General features: G+C 40.2%; 1 protein-coding gene across 1 annotated transcript in view; it reads right to left on the bottom strand.

Moving 5' to 3' along the window:
- Positions 1–627: 627 nt before the first annotated feature.
- shisa8b (shisa family member 8b) overlaps positions 628–16,075 on the bottom strand; it is a 35,869-nt gene continuing 20,421 nt past the window's right edge. Inside the window, exons 4-5 of the mRNA XM_085761745.1 lie at positions 8,239–8,349; positions 628–2,034 (exon numbers count right to left, since the gene is read on the bottom strand). Coding sequence (XP_085617871.1) covers positions 1,457–2,034; positions 8,239–8,349 — 689 coding nt within the window. The 3' untranslated portion in view covers positions 628–1,456. The remainder of the gene's footprint in view (positions 2,035–8,238; positions 8,350–16,075) is intronic.

Genomic DNA, 16,075 nt, shown 5'->3' with positions numbered 1-16,075 from the left:
GAAATTAACAATCTTCTTAAATCATTGATGAAATACATTTTTGGCTTCCAAATTGGATTTTATGCCGTTTGGCAGAAAATGACACCACCTACTGGAGATGTGAAGGACTTCCAAACTTCTCAACCACCACTGTAGAGAATTTATGTGCAAAATAAAAAACTCTCAAGCAAACTAAAATAGCTGCATCCAGGCTTCTCCAAAGAGATACACAACCTTTCAGGGTTTTTTTTCTCCATAGAAATTCTCCAATAAGCTTGCTAACGTCTTTTGTCAGTGTAGTTCTCGGGAACAGTTTGGGTAAATATTCTTTGTCATTTTCTTAAAATGGCCAATTAATGAGAATCTTGTGCATGTGTGCTAAATATAAAGCTGTGCTCAGCTGCAAATGCAGCTAAACAGCTAGCCTAACTTTGTCTAAAAGTAGTAAAAAAAAGTAGTAAAATCCACCCAACAGCACAAATCTCATTAGTTTTGCTAAATAAATAAATCTACAACATGGTAAGGTGATTGGCTTAACATAGGCTACAGATGTAGTGTGGTATTTGACTCCTAGTCTAAAGCCTACAAGTGTGATTCCCAAAAACTCCTGTGAGTGAGTGTGGATGGACGTTTTTCGTCGATGTTTTATCGATGAGTTCAGTAGCTATAAAGGTAAAATAACAGTTAAAAAAAGTGTCAGTATACCTTCAAATCTGAGTGAATAGTTCCTGAGGTCTAACTCTTCAGCCTGTAGGTGAACCATGGAAATACAACTTCAATGTAATGAACCACGTTTACATTAAATGCAGTGAATGACAACAGCTGCACGTTTAAACACCAAATATCTCTTTGATTTGACATGGTCAAGAAATTGAATGTTTGTTTTTTTTGGTACCAAACCAGAGCATGAGTGACCGGTTTGTTCACGCGGCATGTATACCAGTGACTTACTGTAACTAAACCTAGCCAGAGTTTCTTGGCTAACACAAACTCACTGATTATGCCTGAAATCGGAAAAAACAGTTAAAACCTAGCCTTGTTGTTCTGTTCTGTTTGATCCATGTTTATTTAAGGCCGGTACAACCAAAACTGTGGTGGCTGAGAATCTGTGAAGGCTGTGTGACCTGTAGGAGCCTGAGAGTAGTTTTAAAACAACCTAGATAGATTTCCTTTCTGCCAGAATCTGTATACTTTGGATGATCAATGTACAAGACTCTCGCAGGGCCAATATTATTACTACCTGAGTCCATTAGACTGTAAGAGTGGTGGGTCTGCTACACTATGCTCTGTTCTCCTTCATTTCACTGTTTCCACTTATTAAAACACCTCTTTTCATCTCTTCATCTGCATGAGTCTCCCTGTTTTAGTTTTCCTCACGTGTTGGGCCGACTGTCCCAAACTCTGGCAGTTAACTACACCAAAGCTTTCTGTTAGTATGAGTAACATGGCAGCAGGCCGCTCGCTGAGGCTCTAGCACTCAGACAGTCACCTCGGTTGTACTGTGGGTGGAGTAGCTCTTCTGCCTGGTGTGGTGGTAGTAAGTGGGTTGAGGTTGGTGTTGGTGTTGGTGTTGGTGTTGGTGTTGGTGTTGCCCTTGAACGTACTGCTGCCCATGCCCTGGCCCCCCTACAGCTCCTCCATACATGGCCCCGTAGGGTTGGCCGAACAGATCCGGCATGTTCTCTATGCTCTGCTGCCTCCGGGTGGAGTAGCCATGTCTCCGGTTGGAGCTGTGCACGGAGGAGGAGCTGTGCCCCGGGGCGGAGGCCTGCCTGTGGACATGGCGCCCCGTCGGCTCCCAGGCTTTGAAGGCAGAGCTGGAGAGGAGCGGGTGCGTGGTGGTCTTGGGGAGACGCTGGTGCTCCAGATGGCTGGAGGGGATGGAGATGGACAGGGGGGCATGGAGGTCGTGGTGCGCCGGCAGGGGCTGGTGGATGTAGGACTTCTCCTTGGGCTGCACTGGTACAGACTGGAAGGCAGGAGGTGCCACGGGTTGGTACTGAGAGAAGTCCATGAGCGGGAAGCTTTTGTAGTAGCTACGAGACGCGCTGTCCGCTGTAATGAGGAAAAGAGTTTGTGAGAGAGGGTGACATCACTTTATTTGGCATTTGGGTTTCAACAACTTCTCTCTTTTCAAAGTGAGAAATATTATCTTTTTCTAAGTTAATTGTCAATATCTCCTAAAGGGGACATATTATGGAAATGTCACTTTTTGAAGGCTCTTTGTATATTTGGGTGTTTGTCTTGCCTTCCAGCCCCCAAAATGTGAGAATTGACAAAAAAAAATCTGTAATTCATTAATGACGTAATTAGTTTTCGAATTTGCACCCCTACCTGTGAGTACAGGTAGAGGGGGCAGCGCAAGCAGTGGCTCATTTGCATTTAAAGGGACAGCCACTGAAACCAGCTGTTCTGAACAGGGCTGTTTTGAGCGGATGAAAAAAGTGCTGTGATGTTTGATTCTTGGGGTATTTTGATGGAAACATGTCACAGACATGTCTTTAAGACACCTGGGAACTATTTTAATTTGTGAAAAAGGGGCATAATATATCTCCTTTAATATGGCAGCACTGTCGCAGGTTAGATCCCCAGTTCCTGTAGCCCACATGATGATGATGGACCCCTGATGATTCCCAGTACTGTATGGGTGTGGTACATGTATATGCAAGTGAATGGGTGAGTGTGTTAAGTATTGTAAAGTGATCAATATGACTACAATAGTGTATAAGTGCAGTCCATTTGCTGTTACACCCTTATTGACCAGATTACATTTACTGATGGCTCTGACCATACTAACCCCCTCATAGCTGACTATAACAAAGTCTCCATGTTTGCAAGTTTAATGTGATCCAGTGATTACAGTATCATTGTACCTGAGAGGGCGATGACTGTGTGAAAATAAAATCTATGTTGGACTGAACTTGAACTTTTCTTTGATTTAGGTTTGCTCTGATTGTATTCTTTAACACTTAGGCAAACACACGCTACACTCGGTCTCTTTAAACTTGTTTATACTTTAGAGTCATTTTCAATTAGTCACAGTCTGGTACAGCTCTGAGTCACATGCAGAAACAGCCTAAAATGAACTGTCAATGTGCAAACACAGAGTCTGTCATTGTAGGAACACTGACGACTGAATCACACTTAATCCATGATGCATTTATGTTGGGACCTCCAGGCTCCAACCTGTCAGCCGTGTCAGCTTCATTTGCTTCTCGAAGTATTTTAATAAAAACTTTTAAAGGGAGGGCACCAAAGTTTCAAAAGAGGAAATCACACATTCTTCTTCTCACAAATGAAAAAAACTAGAAGTCATTAGAGCCCAAACTCACCCTTGGTCAATTTAATACACTAATGGGTTTTGCTGCTTCATCCTAATTTGATCTGGTATGACCAGTGGCTTACAGTGTTAGCTAATGTAATTTAGATATTACAGTGTAACTGATATTACTGAGCCACATCACTGACTTTATGACCTTTTTCTTCTTGCACTATAATTATACTTTTGCTTCCAAATTACATAATGTCACTTTAAATACTGAATGATAAGAGACCATCTTGGAGAGGGATCACATCAGCAATGACACACATCAACATGCTGATATTCCACTCCATAGTTACTCAGTATGCATGAGTACAGTATGTATCTGTAAACTTCATACACTTTGTTATGATCACAACAACAAACCTGTGACTGTGTTTTACAAAGTTGTAAGACTATTGTTGTGACAAACTCTATTCACAGACATAAAGACATAGTATTTCAAAGGCCTAAAGTCCACCACTATGGTATAGTTCCTGGTACTATAGGTGTCAGGAGCATACTACGTCATTAGGACACACATGCACACACGCTCACACAACTTGTAACAAGAAACGATGCTGAGGTTAGATATCAGCAGTAACCTTGTCATCTTCATCACAGACAACAAAGGACAGAGAGACCTGAACAAGTAACAATGTGAAACAGGACACTAAATATCAGTGTCCTATTTAGAATAGCAGGGAAAATCTGAAAGAAGCCCCCTAGGACAGGGTGGGAACCAGTGATAGGACCTTAACACCATGATAGTATGGGTAACTGTGTAAAATCAGTGCCTTTGGGATGGGTCAATTTAAAAGAAATTAGATTTTTTGTCATTACAAATAAATGTGGGATTTGTAGATAAATAAGATTAAATGAGTGTACAGATAAGTGGACAGAAGACGGAATAAGAAGGTCAGGATGTAAGAGAGGGTTTGAAGAAGATCAAAGAGGAAAGCTGGTGATCTAAGTATTTACAATTGGCGTATGCCCTCAAGGTGGACGGCTGTGGCATTGTTCCTGTTTTACTGGGAGAGGGCAGAAGGCAGGGAGCGCAGTCGGGAGGATGTAACAGGGGACTGCAATGGAGATGATGGAGGTAACTGTATGTGTGTCAGGATGTAGAGACAGAGAAATGAAGGTTTATAAATACTCTCTGCTCCCCCTGAGTCCACTGTGTGTGTGTATGTGTATGAATGTCACAGAGGATTATTTAAATAAACTAAACACTGAGGTCATTGCTGCTGGCTTTGTGGCCACATGAATTGTAACCTTGTTTCTGTGTGCTTTCATCATTTTTCTCCAAAAGTCTGAGTCCATAAAAATGGCAGCTGTTTGTTTTCCTCTCTTTTCCTCTCTATTGTTTTCCCTTAAGTTTTAGCAGACTCTAATACAAGTCAAAACTTTGAGAAATAATTTGTACTGTCAGGATATCATGTTTACAGAGGATTTGATTCCAGGGCTGATGAAGGATGCTCATATTTTACAATTTATGACATGTCTTTTTAAATCTGCCTTCCCAAAATGAAAACCATAAGAATAAAAGTGAGAGTTCATCCCCAGATGTCAAAATAAATCTGGCCCACAGTTGTGCCCAGGATATTTTTGGATGCATTGCCTGAATCTGGCCCATGTACAGTATGATAGTCCTCCACATCTGGAACAACTGTGGCACATAAACAGTAGATCTTCCAGCTGTCAGTCAACAACAGAGGATAACAACCAGACTATGGCTACATGCAGAAGTCCATGAGCCAGACTCAGGCTCAGGACCCAGGCTTATGTCAGACCAGGAGTTTCATCTTGCCATCTGCTTTGACTTAGCTTTGCGGTCTGGACAAGCAAACTACTGGAAATATACGAGTCAGACAACATCAGACTGGCTCTCCTGTTCTTTATTCGTTTTTGTGATAAAGTTTCAACTACTGCAGCCAACTTAGCATATAAAATGGGAACAACAAAGTATTTCATCTAATTTCTGAGTTGTTTGTCTGACTTTGATTTTCTGTGTGAAGCATCCGAATGTTATCTATGCATGGTTTGAGCTTAAATACTTCCTTAGAAAATGTAAATACACTAACAATTCCTATCTCTGCTGCATAGATTGTTAACTGGTGAGCATACTGACATTTTGTGTTGTATTTGCCTAAAGGGGACATATTATGGAAATATGACTTTTTGAAGGCTCTTTAACATATATTTGGGTGTCTTGCCTTCCGGCCCCCAAAATGTGAGAACTGACAAAAAAAATCTGTAATTTGCAGGCTCTCAAGGTTAAAATCTGATGATGATGCAATTAGTTTTCGAATTTGCATAATAGCTTCCACCGCTACCTGACAAAAATAAAAAGCATTATACTGTAGTTATTATTACTATTTACACTGGAGATGGTGTTTTCAATTAACTCATGAAACTAACGTCAATGAGCTAGCAGGCTACAGCTGATAATAATATTTGATAATATTATTGTAAACTGAATGTTCCATGTGAAAGTAGATGAACAGGCGTCACAACAGTTATTGAGCTGTGGGGTCTGTGATCTGCCTCCGGCACACAGGTAAAGGATTACTTTGTTCTAATGGGAACCCAGTTCTGTGCACGATTACACCTGCTACTATTCAAGGACAACCGCGTGTGTGTGTGTGACCGTGTGAGTGTGACCTCTCCTGGCACGGACCTGTACAGTCCACTGGTAAAAACCCTGCGGCCTCTTCTTCAGGCTGTTGTTATTACATCACACATCTCTTACAAAGCTACAGCTAGAGGCAACTAGTGACCAACACAGTGAAGGTGATAATTATTACATTCAAGAAAATTGATAATAGATGAGAAATGGATTTGTCTATGCGGGATACTGAAAATGATGGAGCTAGAACAGTCTCATAATGAATAAATTCAGACAGAAATGAATAAATGCACAAAAGAAGATTTATATATGTAACTCAAAACACAGATTTTCAATGCACACACAAATATGTTTCATTCCATGTATAAGTAAAAAAAATATTCACAAAAAATAAGATTCATAAACATATTTCTGATGCACACAAATAGAAAAAAAAATCACAAATATATGCATGTAAAAGTATTTGCAATCTTCATCAAATACATATTTGGAGCTTGTTACATTCATATATGAACTGTTGGACCTGCATTTACAAAGTGCTTTTAATTTGTAAACCTCGCTGCATTTGTGTGTGAGACTTTGAGACTCCCCTGACGTGACTCTGATCCACAAATGCAGCAAAGTTTACAAATTAAAAGCACAACAGTTATATGAATGCAACAAGCTCCAAATATTAGATGAAGATTGCTACTTTTGCACATGCATATATTTGTGTGTGCATCGTAAATATGTTTATGAATCTTATTTTTGTATATGTGAATTTTTTTTTTTTACTTACATATGGAATGAAACATATTTGTGTCACCATTGGAAATGTATTTGTATTTTGAGTCACATATATATAAATCTCCAAATACATTTGTGAATCATCTTTTGTGCACTTAGTAATTTCTGTGTGCATTATTCATTATGAGACTGTTCTAGCTCCATACAAAACTGTTTGTTTGACTTTGTCTGTGCCATTACTCTTTATGAAGCTCTGCAATGTGACATTTTTCTAGCAAAAAACGCAATGATGACTGAGTTTTCATTGAAAGCAAATACTTTACACGTAAAACATAAATAGTAAACATAAAATTGTCTAAAATAAACTAAAGTTAATACAGAGTTTTTCCTCAGTGGATGTAAGGGTCTAATATAAGGGCAGATGATGTTGTTATGATGCCATGTAAAGCCCTTTGAGACAAATGCTGCGTTCAAGACAACTCGGAAGTCGGAAAAAAACGAGCTACATCAAAACATGGCAGCCCTCGTCTTAAACAGTTAGAATTTAGACATTTTTATTTATTTGTTGAGGTTTTAATGCATATTTTTGTGTATTATTGCAGTAGCCTATATGAAATATGTTTATATTAAGGTGTGATTGTTGTATGGTGTGAAATTGCGGTCCTCGTTTGTGACGGAAATAACGTTTAACTGTTATCAAGGCTGTAACATTATATGTGCACTCATCTGCGGCGTCTCCTCTCCTCCAAAATAAACATCATTTACTGCTGCATTTATTTTTCGTATTCAGCTATGAGCCACAATATGCCAAACTTCCTTCAGGTATCCATGTTTTTTTTCTCCCGAGTTCCTGCAGCGTGAACGCAATGATGTCGGAAGTCGGAAATTTCCAAGTTGGGAATCCCGACCTCCGAGTTGTTATGAACGCACCAAAACTGTTTGTAAAAACGGGCTATACAAATAAAATTGCCTTGCCTTGCCTTAATAATACAGTGTACATACTATTGGTGGCATATGGGTAGTTTGCAAGTCAGATGCTTTAGTTAGGCTTCGTTTTCATGTTAGAAGCGATGACGGAACTATACAAACAAAATCAAGGTTGGTTTAAAAAAAAAGTGAAAAAGTTTTTAGTTTGGTGTAATTAAACTCAAAATGAGGACATGGTACATTTAGCTCTCATAATGTTTGCCCGAGTAGTTCCTTCCTGCCTCTGAGCTCCCACAGGCTGTTCCATGAAATACATGTATTATAGAGCTGTGTCCTTGGCAGTGACCTGTGCTGTCGGGCTAGACTGTGAAAATTATTGCTGTACAGTGATGTTGGCTCTAATAAAACTGTGGTCCGGTTTATAATTAAAACAACAAAGGTTTGACTAATTACTTTGCTGAGAAACAGGCTCATCTAGTGGTGTTGAGAGCTGCCGTGTCAGACAGCAGCAGCGTGGGCTCCTCTTTAAGATCAGCTTTCTGTTTGCCAAGAGGCACAGAGACCATCATCAGTTGACAGCTCCTGTACTGCCAGCCTACTGTACTTTAAAGGTTACTGTGTCAGTTGGAGTCAGTGTCATTTTATATGTGTGAGTGTGTGTGTGTGTCCGACTTACCCACAGCTTTGAGGGAGGTATATTTGTTCAGTCCCACTGTGCTGTGGTTGCTGTGCGGGTGTGGAAGCCCTTGTCCAAACGGCCCGTAAGAGTTATTCAGATGATACTGTTCTGGTGGGAGACAGAGGCACAGTCTGTTAGTGGCAGATACGACATCTTTAAAAGAAATAAGTGATATATTTAACCTTTACAGGGTGTCACACAACATTTATGTTCTTTTAAGGCAAAAACGATCCAGTCCAGAGCACACATCCTGTTTGTCTTTCTCAAACACAACCTCCCTTGGTGTTTTAGAAATGACGTAACTCTACTGTAGTAAATTTTAAATACACTGGCAGTGAACCATGGCCACATTAACCTCTTAGCATGTCCTGGGGCAGAAATGAGCTGCGGCATTTCCTCTCACCCTGTGCAGTCTATAAACACCCTGACACCTTCAAGTACCCACGGTGTACTGTGCCACAGTAGAGTGCATGTGGCAGCTTCATCACAATTTGTTTGCAGCACCAGATCCGGCTGATACTGGTGAGTGTGTGTTGGATTTCTATGCACTCAGAGTTAGTTGTGTGCCATTTGATTTGTCAGTATATATGTAATTATATACAGTGTATTTAGTAGTAGTATTGGTCAGAACAGAAACGGATGCAGTCATAATTAGTCACATTTCCAATAACAAATATGTTACAAATAATAATAAGTGCTCAGTGCACTTTTTGAAATTGCAAACTAAAAAAGAGCAATGTAAATACATCAATATTGAAAACTTACAAATATATACACATACTGTATAAACATTATTCTGCTTTTAAGTCACATGCCAAAAACAGAGCAGATTATTATGCACCATATTCCCTCGTCAGTGGATGCAGTCATCCCATCAATTAGCATATTGATAATTAATATTAGCAGATGCTCGAGATCCAATACCATATTTAATTGGGATGATATTGTGAGGGCACAAAACCCAGATTTGAGCATATGCATATCATCACTCTGTAGAAACACAGATCATTCCCAACTTTGTCTATTTTGTCCAAAACTAGAGGCAAGCTGTGATAATTCATACAAATAGGGATAGTGATGTACAATCTCTCCACAAAGACAATGATGGTGTAAAAATGCTGCCTCACCTCCTCATATTAAACTAATTGCTAATTGAATTTAAATAGTTGATTTGATAATCAATTTTAGAAAGTCCTCCTTATCTTTGGGAGTCAGATTCACTCATGTTTTCTTAACTTTTGCTTCTGACTTTTGACTTTCATAAGCAAAAGACCATGCAGTGCCAGTACAGAACTAAACTTCCTGGAGCTGGTTTCACCTCAACAGATAGAAACCTCACTCAGCAGAGGTTGCACTGCAGAGTCTCTCAGGTGGGACTGTGTGGCGTTCAAGTGTCACATAAATGCTGGGTTACAGCGTCTCTCCTCCGCCCTGAGGATGGTGACCGACACTGACAGCCAGCCAGTCTCATGCTAAATGAAATGAGGTTAATGAACAATGGAACAAACTAGCAGAGAGAGTGGAGCCCTGGCTATTAGCCTTAATGAAGTCCAGTGATGCAGCCAGCGCACTTGATGTCAGCCCCAGGGATGCATGGACACACATGCAGCGCTCACGAATGTTCACACACCCAAACAACAACACGCTTTGTAAGGTCACTTGGGAAGAGAGAGACAACATCAGTGGTGTTTGACATTGTAGCATTGTTTTGTAGCACATGGATTGTATTTTTTGTGCGTGTCAGGGTTGGTTTGTGTGTTAAACTGACATCCTTTAACTGAATGAAAGAGTAAAGTGTATTGATACGGTCGGCAATCTGATTTGCAATGGACCAGATGAGTCCATTTGTGCATGTGTATACAGTATGTGTGTGTGTGTGTGTGTGTGTATGTGTGTGTGTGTGGCACAGCGTCACTCGGAGAGAAGTACAGCATGAAAGACATGCAAGGATTTCATCACATCGATGACGAAGACAGAGGTGTACGCAGCGCAACTTCTGAATGCTAATCACTACGCACACACGCACACAGTGAGTGGTGTGTGGTTTAGATGATGAACACAGAGAGAAGGAGAGAGCTGGTGGCTGCTGAAAGAAAGAGAGCAAGAGAGAGGGAGAGGTAGAGAGAGAGAGATGGAGGATGGCAGGATGGTCTGCTGGAATAAATTAGAAAATGATGCTGAAGCCAGAGGGGCGGAGAAATGTCAGGAGTTAGTCTCAACAGTAACAACATTTACACTCACAACCCTGAGCCTCTACCTTAATCACTACACACACACACAATGTATATATTACAACATGTGAACATCTCACCACCTAATCAGCTTAAACTACAACACACAGCACATTGATAATTACGTATATGTTATGTGTGTGTGTGAGTACGCGTGCACAAGGAAACCATCCAGTGTAATCCAGTGGTGTTGACCCCTCAGCATGTGCCAGATTAGCAGATTAAAGAAGACGTCCTTTTCATACTGTCACTGTCATCATCTACTACTGTACCTTCTTCTCATCACCATCTTCTCTTTTTTCCCCCCCATGATGCTTTTTAAAGACACAGTAAATGACCAACAGATCATGATGCACTAATGCTGTGTATCTGTTTTTTTTTCTTCTATTAAGTCTTCTGTGTGTGTTCATCTAAAGGATGAGATGTGGATAGGAAATTTCATTTTTATAGTGTTTTATGAACCTGTAACATGAGCATACTGATGAACTGCAGAAAAAATTATCCTTCATTGATGGATCTGCCATACAATGTCACATTTTACTGGGGGCAAACATACGGAAGCGTATTGCATTCACTTGAATAAAAAAAAAAATCTGTTTTTTCTGAGTAATTATTTTTTCCTGTTTTTCTGACTAATCTTTTTTCCTGTTTTTCTGGCTATTTTTTTGAGTAAATTTTTCAGTTTTTCGTCTATTCCTCATTTAAGTCTGGTCTACTCCTTCCCTGCTACATTGAGCGACAGGCTTACAATAGAAGGATAAAGTCTAAAACATAACAAGAGTATCATACCCTGTGTGTAACTAATCACATGCCTTAATTGACCTGGTACAGTATAGAAAGTTGAAGACGGGGCATATGTGCAGAGCAGGAGTCACCATAGATGGGAGTCTTGCAGGTTGGATGTTCTCGCGAGATTTCAAAGTATCTCAGAGAAAAAAATTAGCACGAAAAACAGAAAAAATTACCTCGAAAAACAGACCAAAAAATAAATTACTCAGAAAAAACTGATTTTTTTATTTTTTATTCAAGTGAATGCAATACGCTTCCGTTTGTCAGGAAGATTTTGGAAGCTCATCTACACTTTACTCCTTTATTGAGATTTTAATGTGCACCAGCTAGAGGACAAATCTGTATGGAGAGCATTGGTTCATGTTGTTTGTTAAACTGTGGCTGCTGACACAGTGTAAGTGACTGTGCTGAAGCAAAATCTCATGTGTATCAAGATGGATGGCGTTAGAAGAGACATCAGAGACTCATCCACATGTCTGATGAGGAGCCTGTTGAGACCAGATTCAGAGACCAGCAGATGCATAAGAACGGTTAGCACAGTTAACTCCTTTTATATGTTAATGATGTTTGTTAGTTTGGAGCTGACACTGGCTCACTGCAGCTGCAAGATGGAATCACGCAGTTATGGCACTGACGGCTTATTTCGCTCATCATGTGTCTTGTATCATATAATGAACATGTTAAGGCTAAATACATGATTTTCATTGGGTGACGGGGTTCATTAAACTTTGGGGGAAATAAGAAATTCAGTTCTGCACAAAACAGACTTAGTTCCATTAATTATCTTCGAAAAATCAACTTATTTTTTAGTATTGCTCCACACACCTTATGAATGAACTTTACCTGGGAAATTTTCCACCTGAACATTAAAGTCCCTGAAGCCCAAGTGATTGCATAATGGGCTGTGCGAGTATGTGAGCGCATGTGTGTGTGTGTGAGAGAGAGACAATGGATAAAACATTAACTGAGGGAATTAGCAGAGGTTCTGGTTGGGGGTCTTGGATTTTTGAAGCTCCAGCTTGGCTGCACATATTCATTTCTACATTGGGCACCACCATGTGAACGTCTGGCACCAAGAGTAGAGCAAGAGGGCAGGACTGCTCCTTAATGAGTTACGTAAAACTGTATCTTCTCTCTGTGTGGGGATCGCTGGCTTCCTCTGCTGCATCTGTCTAAACAATGCAGGAAGGTGGAAACAAGCTGCTTACATCGGTGAGACGAAGAGAGCGACCGGCTCCATAGCTGAGGAGGTCACAGGTGTGTGTGTGTGTGTGTGTGTGCAGGCCCAAAATGGCTTTTTATCTTTTTGAATATGTATATTGTAATTGATCCTTTTCAAAAGTTAGATGATGAAAAAAAGTGTGTGTGTGTGTAGAAAATAACAGTTCACATTAGTACAGTTTGGTGACCACACATGATTACCAACTCAGCTCTGCCTGGCCTCCACCTGAGGTCTGTGTCAACAGAGTAACAGACACCTGGGTGGTGTTTTGTAACAGTTGGGTTACAGACACACGGATCTTGACAAGCTGCAGCCTTTTTTGACTTGTCTTCAGCCATTATATCAAATTACTGACTGTGAGCAACGTTGCAGAGCTCAGCGAAGTCATTAGGTCTATGCAAGACAAGCTACATATGATGCAACCTGACAAACTGACCATTAATATGACAGCTTTAACATGTTTCAGTGACACAGGTCAGTGAAATATTGACCATGAGCTGCTGTATAAGCACAAAAAAGGACCACACTGGACCTGCACACTGGTGGAGTTAGTTTCTGTTATGAAATAAATTCAGTCTGGACACTGACATGACTTGAATTTCCTTAAAAGGAATAAAAACAGCAGCGGTTTATTAAATTAAGTTATGAGATTTGAGTTCCAGTTCATATTTTAATCTGTTAAAAAAAAAAAAAAAAAAAAACAGTTTTGGTCCTGATTACCCCACTAAAACATTTAAAACATTTTAGTGAGTTGTTTCCAGGTTAGAAACCACCTGAGGAAAATGATGCATTCATTAGGAGGCCAAAATAAGTGATGCTGAAAATCGGCCCCACTCCAAACTACTGGCTTAAAAAAAAAGCTCAGATGGTGTGTGTGTGGTCTGCCATTAAGAAATAACGCATTAATTAATAAATAAAGCGATGCAGACATTAAAACATCCCTGATTAGCAGATTCTGAGATGAAAAGGAGCAGGATACATTCTTCTCTCATCGTGTGAAATACTAGGTTAGCAATTAAACAACACGCGCAGGCTCACAGCGAGCCAGATATTTAGACTTCCCAGTTTGACTAGAAGCAGTTGAGTTTCAGCAGAGGCACTAATGATGCAGAGGAACGAGGCGAGACATTTAGACTGAGATTCATTTTCAGGTCAGCAACTTAAGAGGAGTTTTTAGGAGGAATTAAAGGAGTTTTTGATGTAATGGGACCCCCCCCCCCTCCCTCTCTGTTTCTCTCACACACTCTCCTATACCATCTCACCAGTCTGCTATTGTGATTGCTCATGACCCTGAAACACCGAGGGGGAGGCAGGGGGGAGGCTGGCACGTGTTTCTATATATGGTTTGTGTTTTGTGCATCAAAATGCACCTCTGAGAGTGTGTTTGTGTGTGAAATGATGGATAAAAGGAGCCTTAAGTGCCACAGGGAAAATGATAAAGGGCGAGAGCGCATTGCATGGCGTCTGTCTGTCATCACCAAGATGAAAAGTGAAGGTCCCTGTGTGTCTGTGTGTGATAGAGTGATGATAGGAGACGCAGACAAGTCAAACTTACTCCTGCGTTTTAACCACATCACTCAGAATATCTTCAGATAGAAATGCAAGTGAACCAATTTTGTTGAAGTAGAATATTTTTCATGAAATTCCCAAGGTCACCGCACAAAAAAAGATAGAAAACAAAGCAAAAATAATAATTGTATTACAGTGAAATGATACAAACACACCATAGACCATGTGCACCATAGACACAATTATTGGAATCATTCTGATAAAGATGAACATTTTCTCATACTAATTTAAAAAACAATATATTTGCCTAATTGCCATGTAAGAAATGTAAGAAAGTCTCTGGCAGTTCGGATGGATAGTGAAAAGAAAAAAAAAACGCTACACATGACATCTTAAAAGCCTCAGGCCGACCTGTGTATGACTAGACGTCACACACTAAACAAAGTAGGACTCCATGGGTCATCATGTGAAACGAGGACATCGCTATTAAGAGAAGGACACAAAATGGCAGCTCAAATGTTTGGAGCATATGAACAGGTGAAACTCTTCAGGAATGAAGCGCATCAGTTTTGCGTATAGGTGATGAAATAAAGCCCATCAGGGAAGCGACAGGCAACTAACAGTAAAACACGGTGGAGGTTCTGTAATGTTGTGTACTTTGCTCCGTCTGGCACTGGAGGCGCTGAACGTATCAAAGGAATGATGAAATCAGAAGATTAACAAGACATTTTATAACGAAATGTAATACCTAGTGCCAAAAAACAAGGATCCAGACGAAGGTCTTCGGTGTTTCACCATGACATAGCCTAAACGACAGAAAGTTCACATCCAGATGCACAAAACATTGGTCGATAAGGAGACGATGGACTCTTTTAAACTTTCCGGCAATTAGTCCTAAGCTAAATCTGACTGAAACATTTGGAGAGAGTCTGTCCTAGTGAAAAGGAGACTCATAACAATAGAAGAGAAACTAAAAGCTTCTACAGTATCTGGCCATAAGGAACATCAGTGTTGCCAATGGTTCTGCAACCATGTTAATGAAGGATGCCAATAATTGTGTCTGAGATACATTTTGTGTTTTTGTTATCTATTATGCAAGTTTTGTTTATTGGACCTTGGATATTTTATTCAAATATTCTATTTATATAAAAATTGGTTCATTTGCATTTCTTTCTTAAGATATTCTGCATCATGTGGTTGAAGTTCAGGGCTGCCAATGATTTTTAAACAGAGCTGTAAGAGCAGGGAATGAAGCGAGAGGGTAGAGTACGCACCGTACCGCATCAGTCAACGCTGAGATCATACGTGAGTTTTTGTGCATCATCAGAATAACACAACTTACACTCCCACGTACCTCACAGTCCTCACACTGTGACATCTGCTGAATTGGTCATACACATGCCTTTTTGTCAGAATAATCAACCTGACACTAGCAGGGCAGCACAGTTTCATACCTAGATCATTAATTCACAAGAACAAGATGTTTGCGACTCATGGCCGCGGGGAAGAGCTGAGAGTACAGGAGACAAAGCGTTCGACTCCCGGGTGAAAGAAATAGAGAGAATAAAAGGTACAATTACTGTTAAGAAGAGTGACTTGTTAGTGGGCCGCCGTTTCTTCTGCAGTCGATTTTGATAAATAGGTCATACTATCTGCTTCAAGCTCTCGCTCCGCAATGAGTCATGTTTGTTGGAGACTTGTAGACCAAATATTTGCCTCCTGTCCTCAGCTAACATCAGCTGCTGATGGCTCATGGAAATCTCAAAAACGTTCTTTGACTTAAAGGGATAGTTCACCCAAAATTCAAATTTCACTCATTATCTACTCACCCTCATGTCGACTAAGAGCTGGGAGAAATTGCGAATGGGCCTCACTTTTCTTCGTCCAAAAAGACACACCAAAAAAACATCCAAATACCTCCATACTGCTCGTTTGTAATGTCCCTCTTGTATTGAAGCCCCAACATGAGAAATTGTTCTGAAAAAAATTAAATAAGTCTGTATTTCAAGTTTGTTTGTAGCACCCAGTTCACGGCTCTGCAAATCGCGTGAGATTCCGGCAGAGCAACACTGGGAGGTTCCGC

This window comes from Trachurus japonicus, chromosome 19 (genome assembly GCF_045865225.1).
Source record: "Trachurus japonicus isolate A0001 chromosome 19, Traja_1.0".
Classification (NCBI taxonomy): domain Eukaryota; kingdom Metazoa; phylum Chordata; class Actinopteri; order Carangiformes; family Carangidae; genus Trachurus; species Trachurus japonicus.
This window is presented reverse-complemented; position numbering and strand designations above follow the sequence as displayed.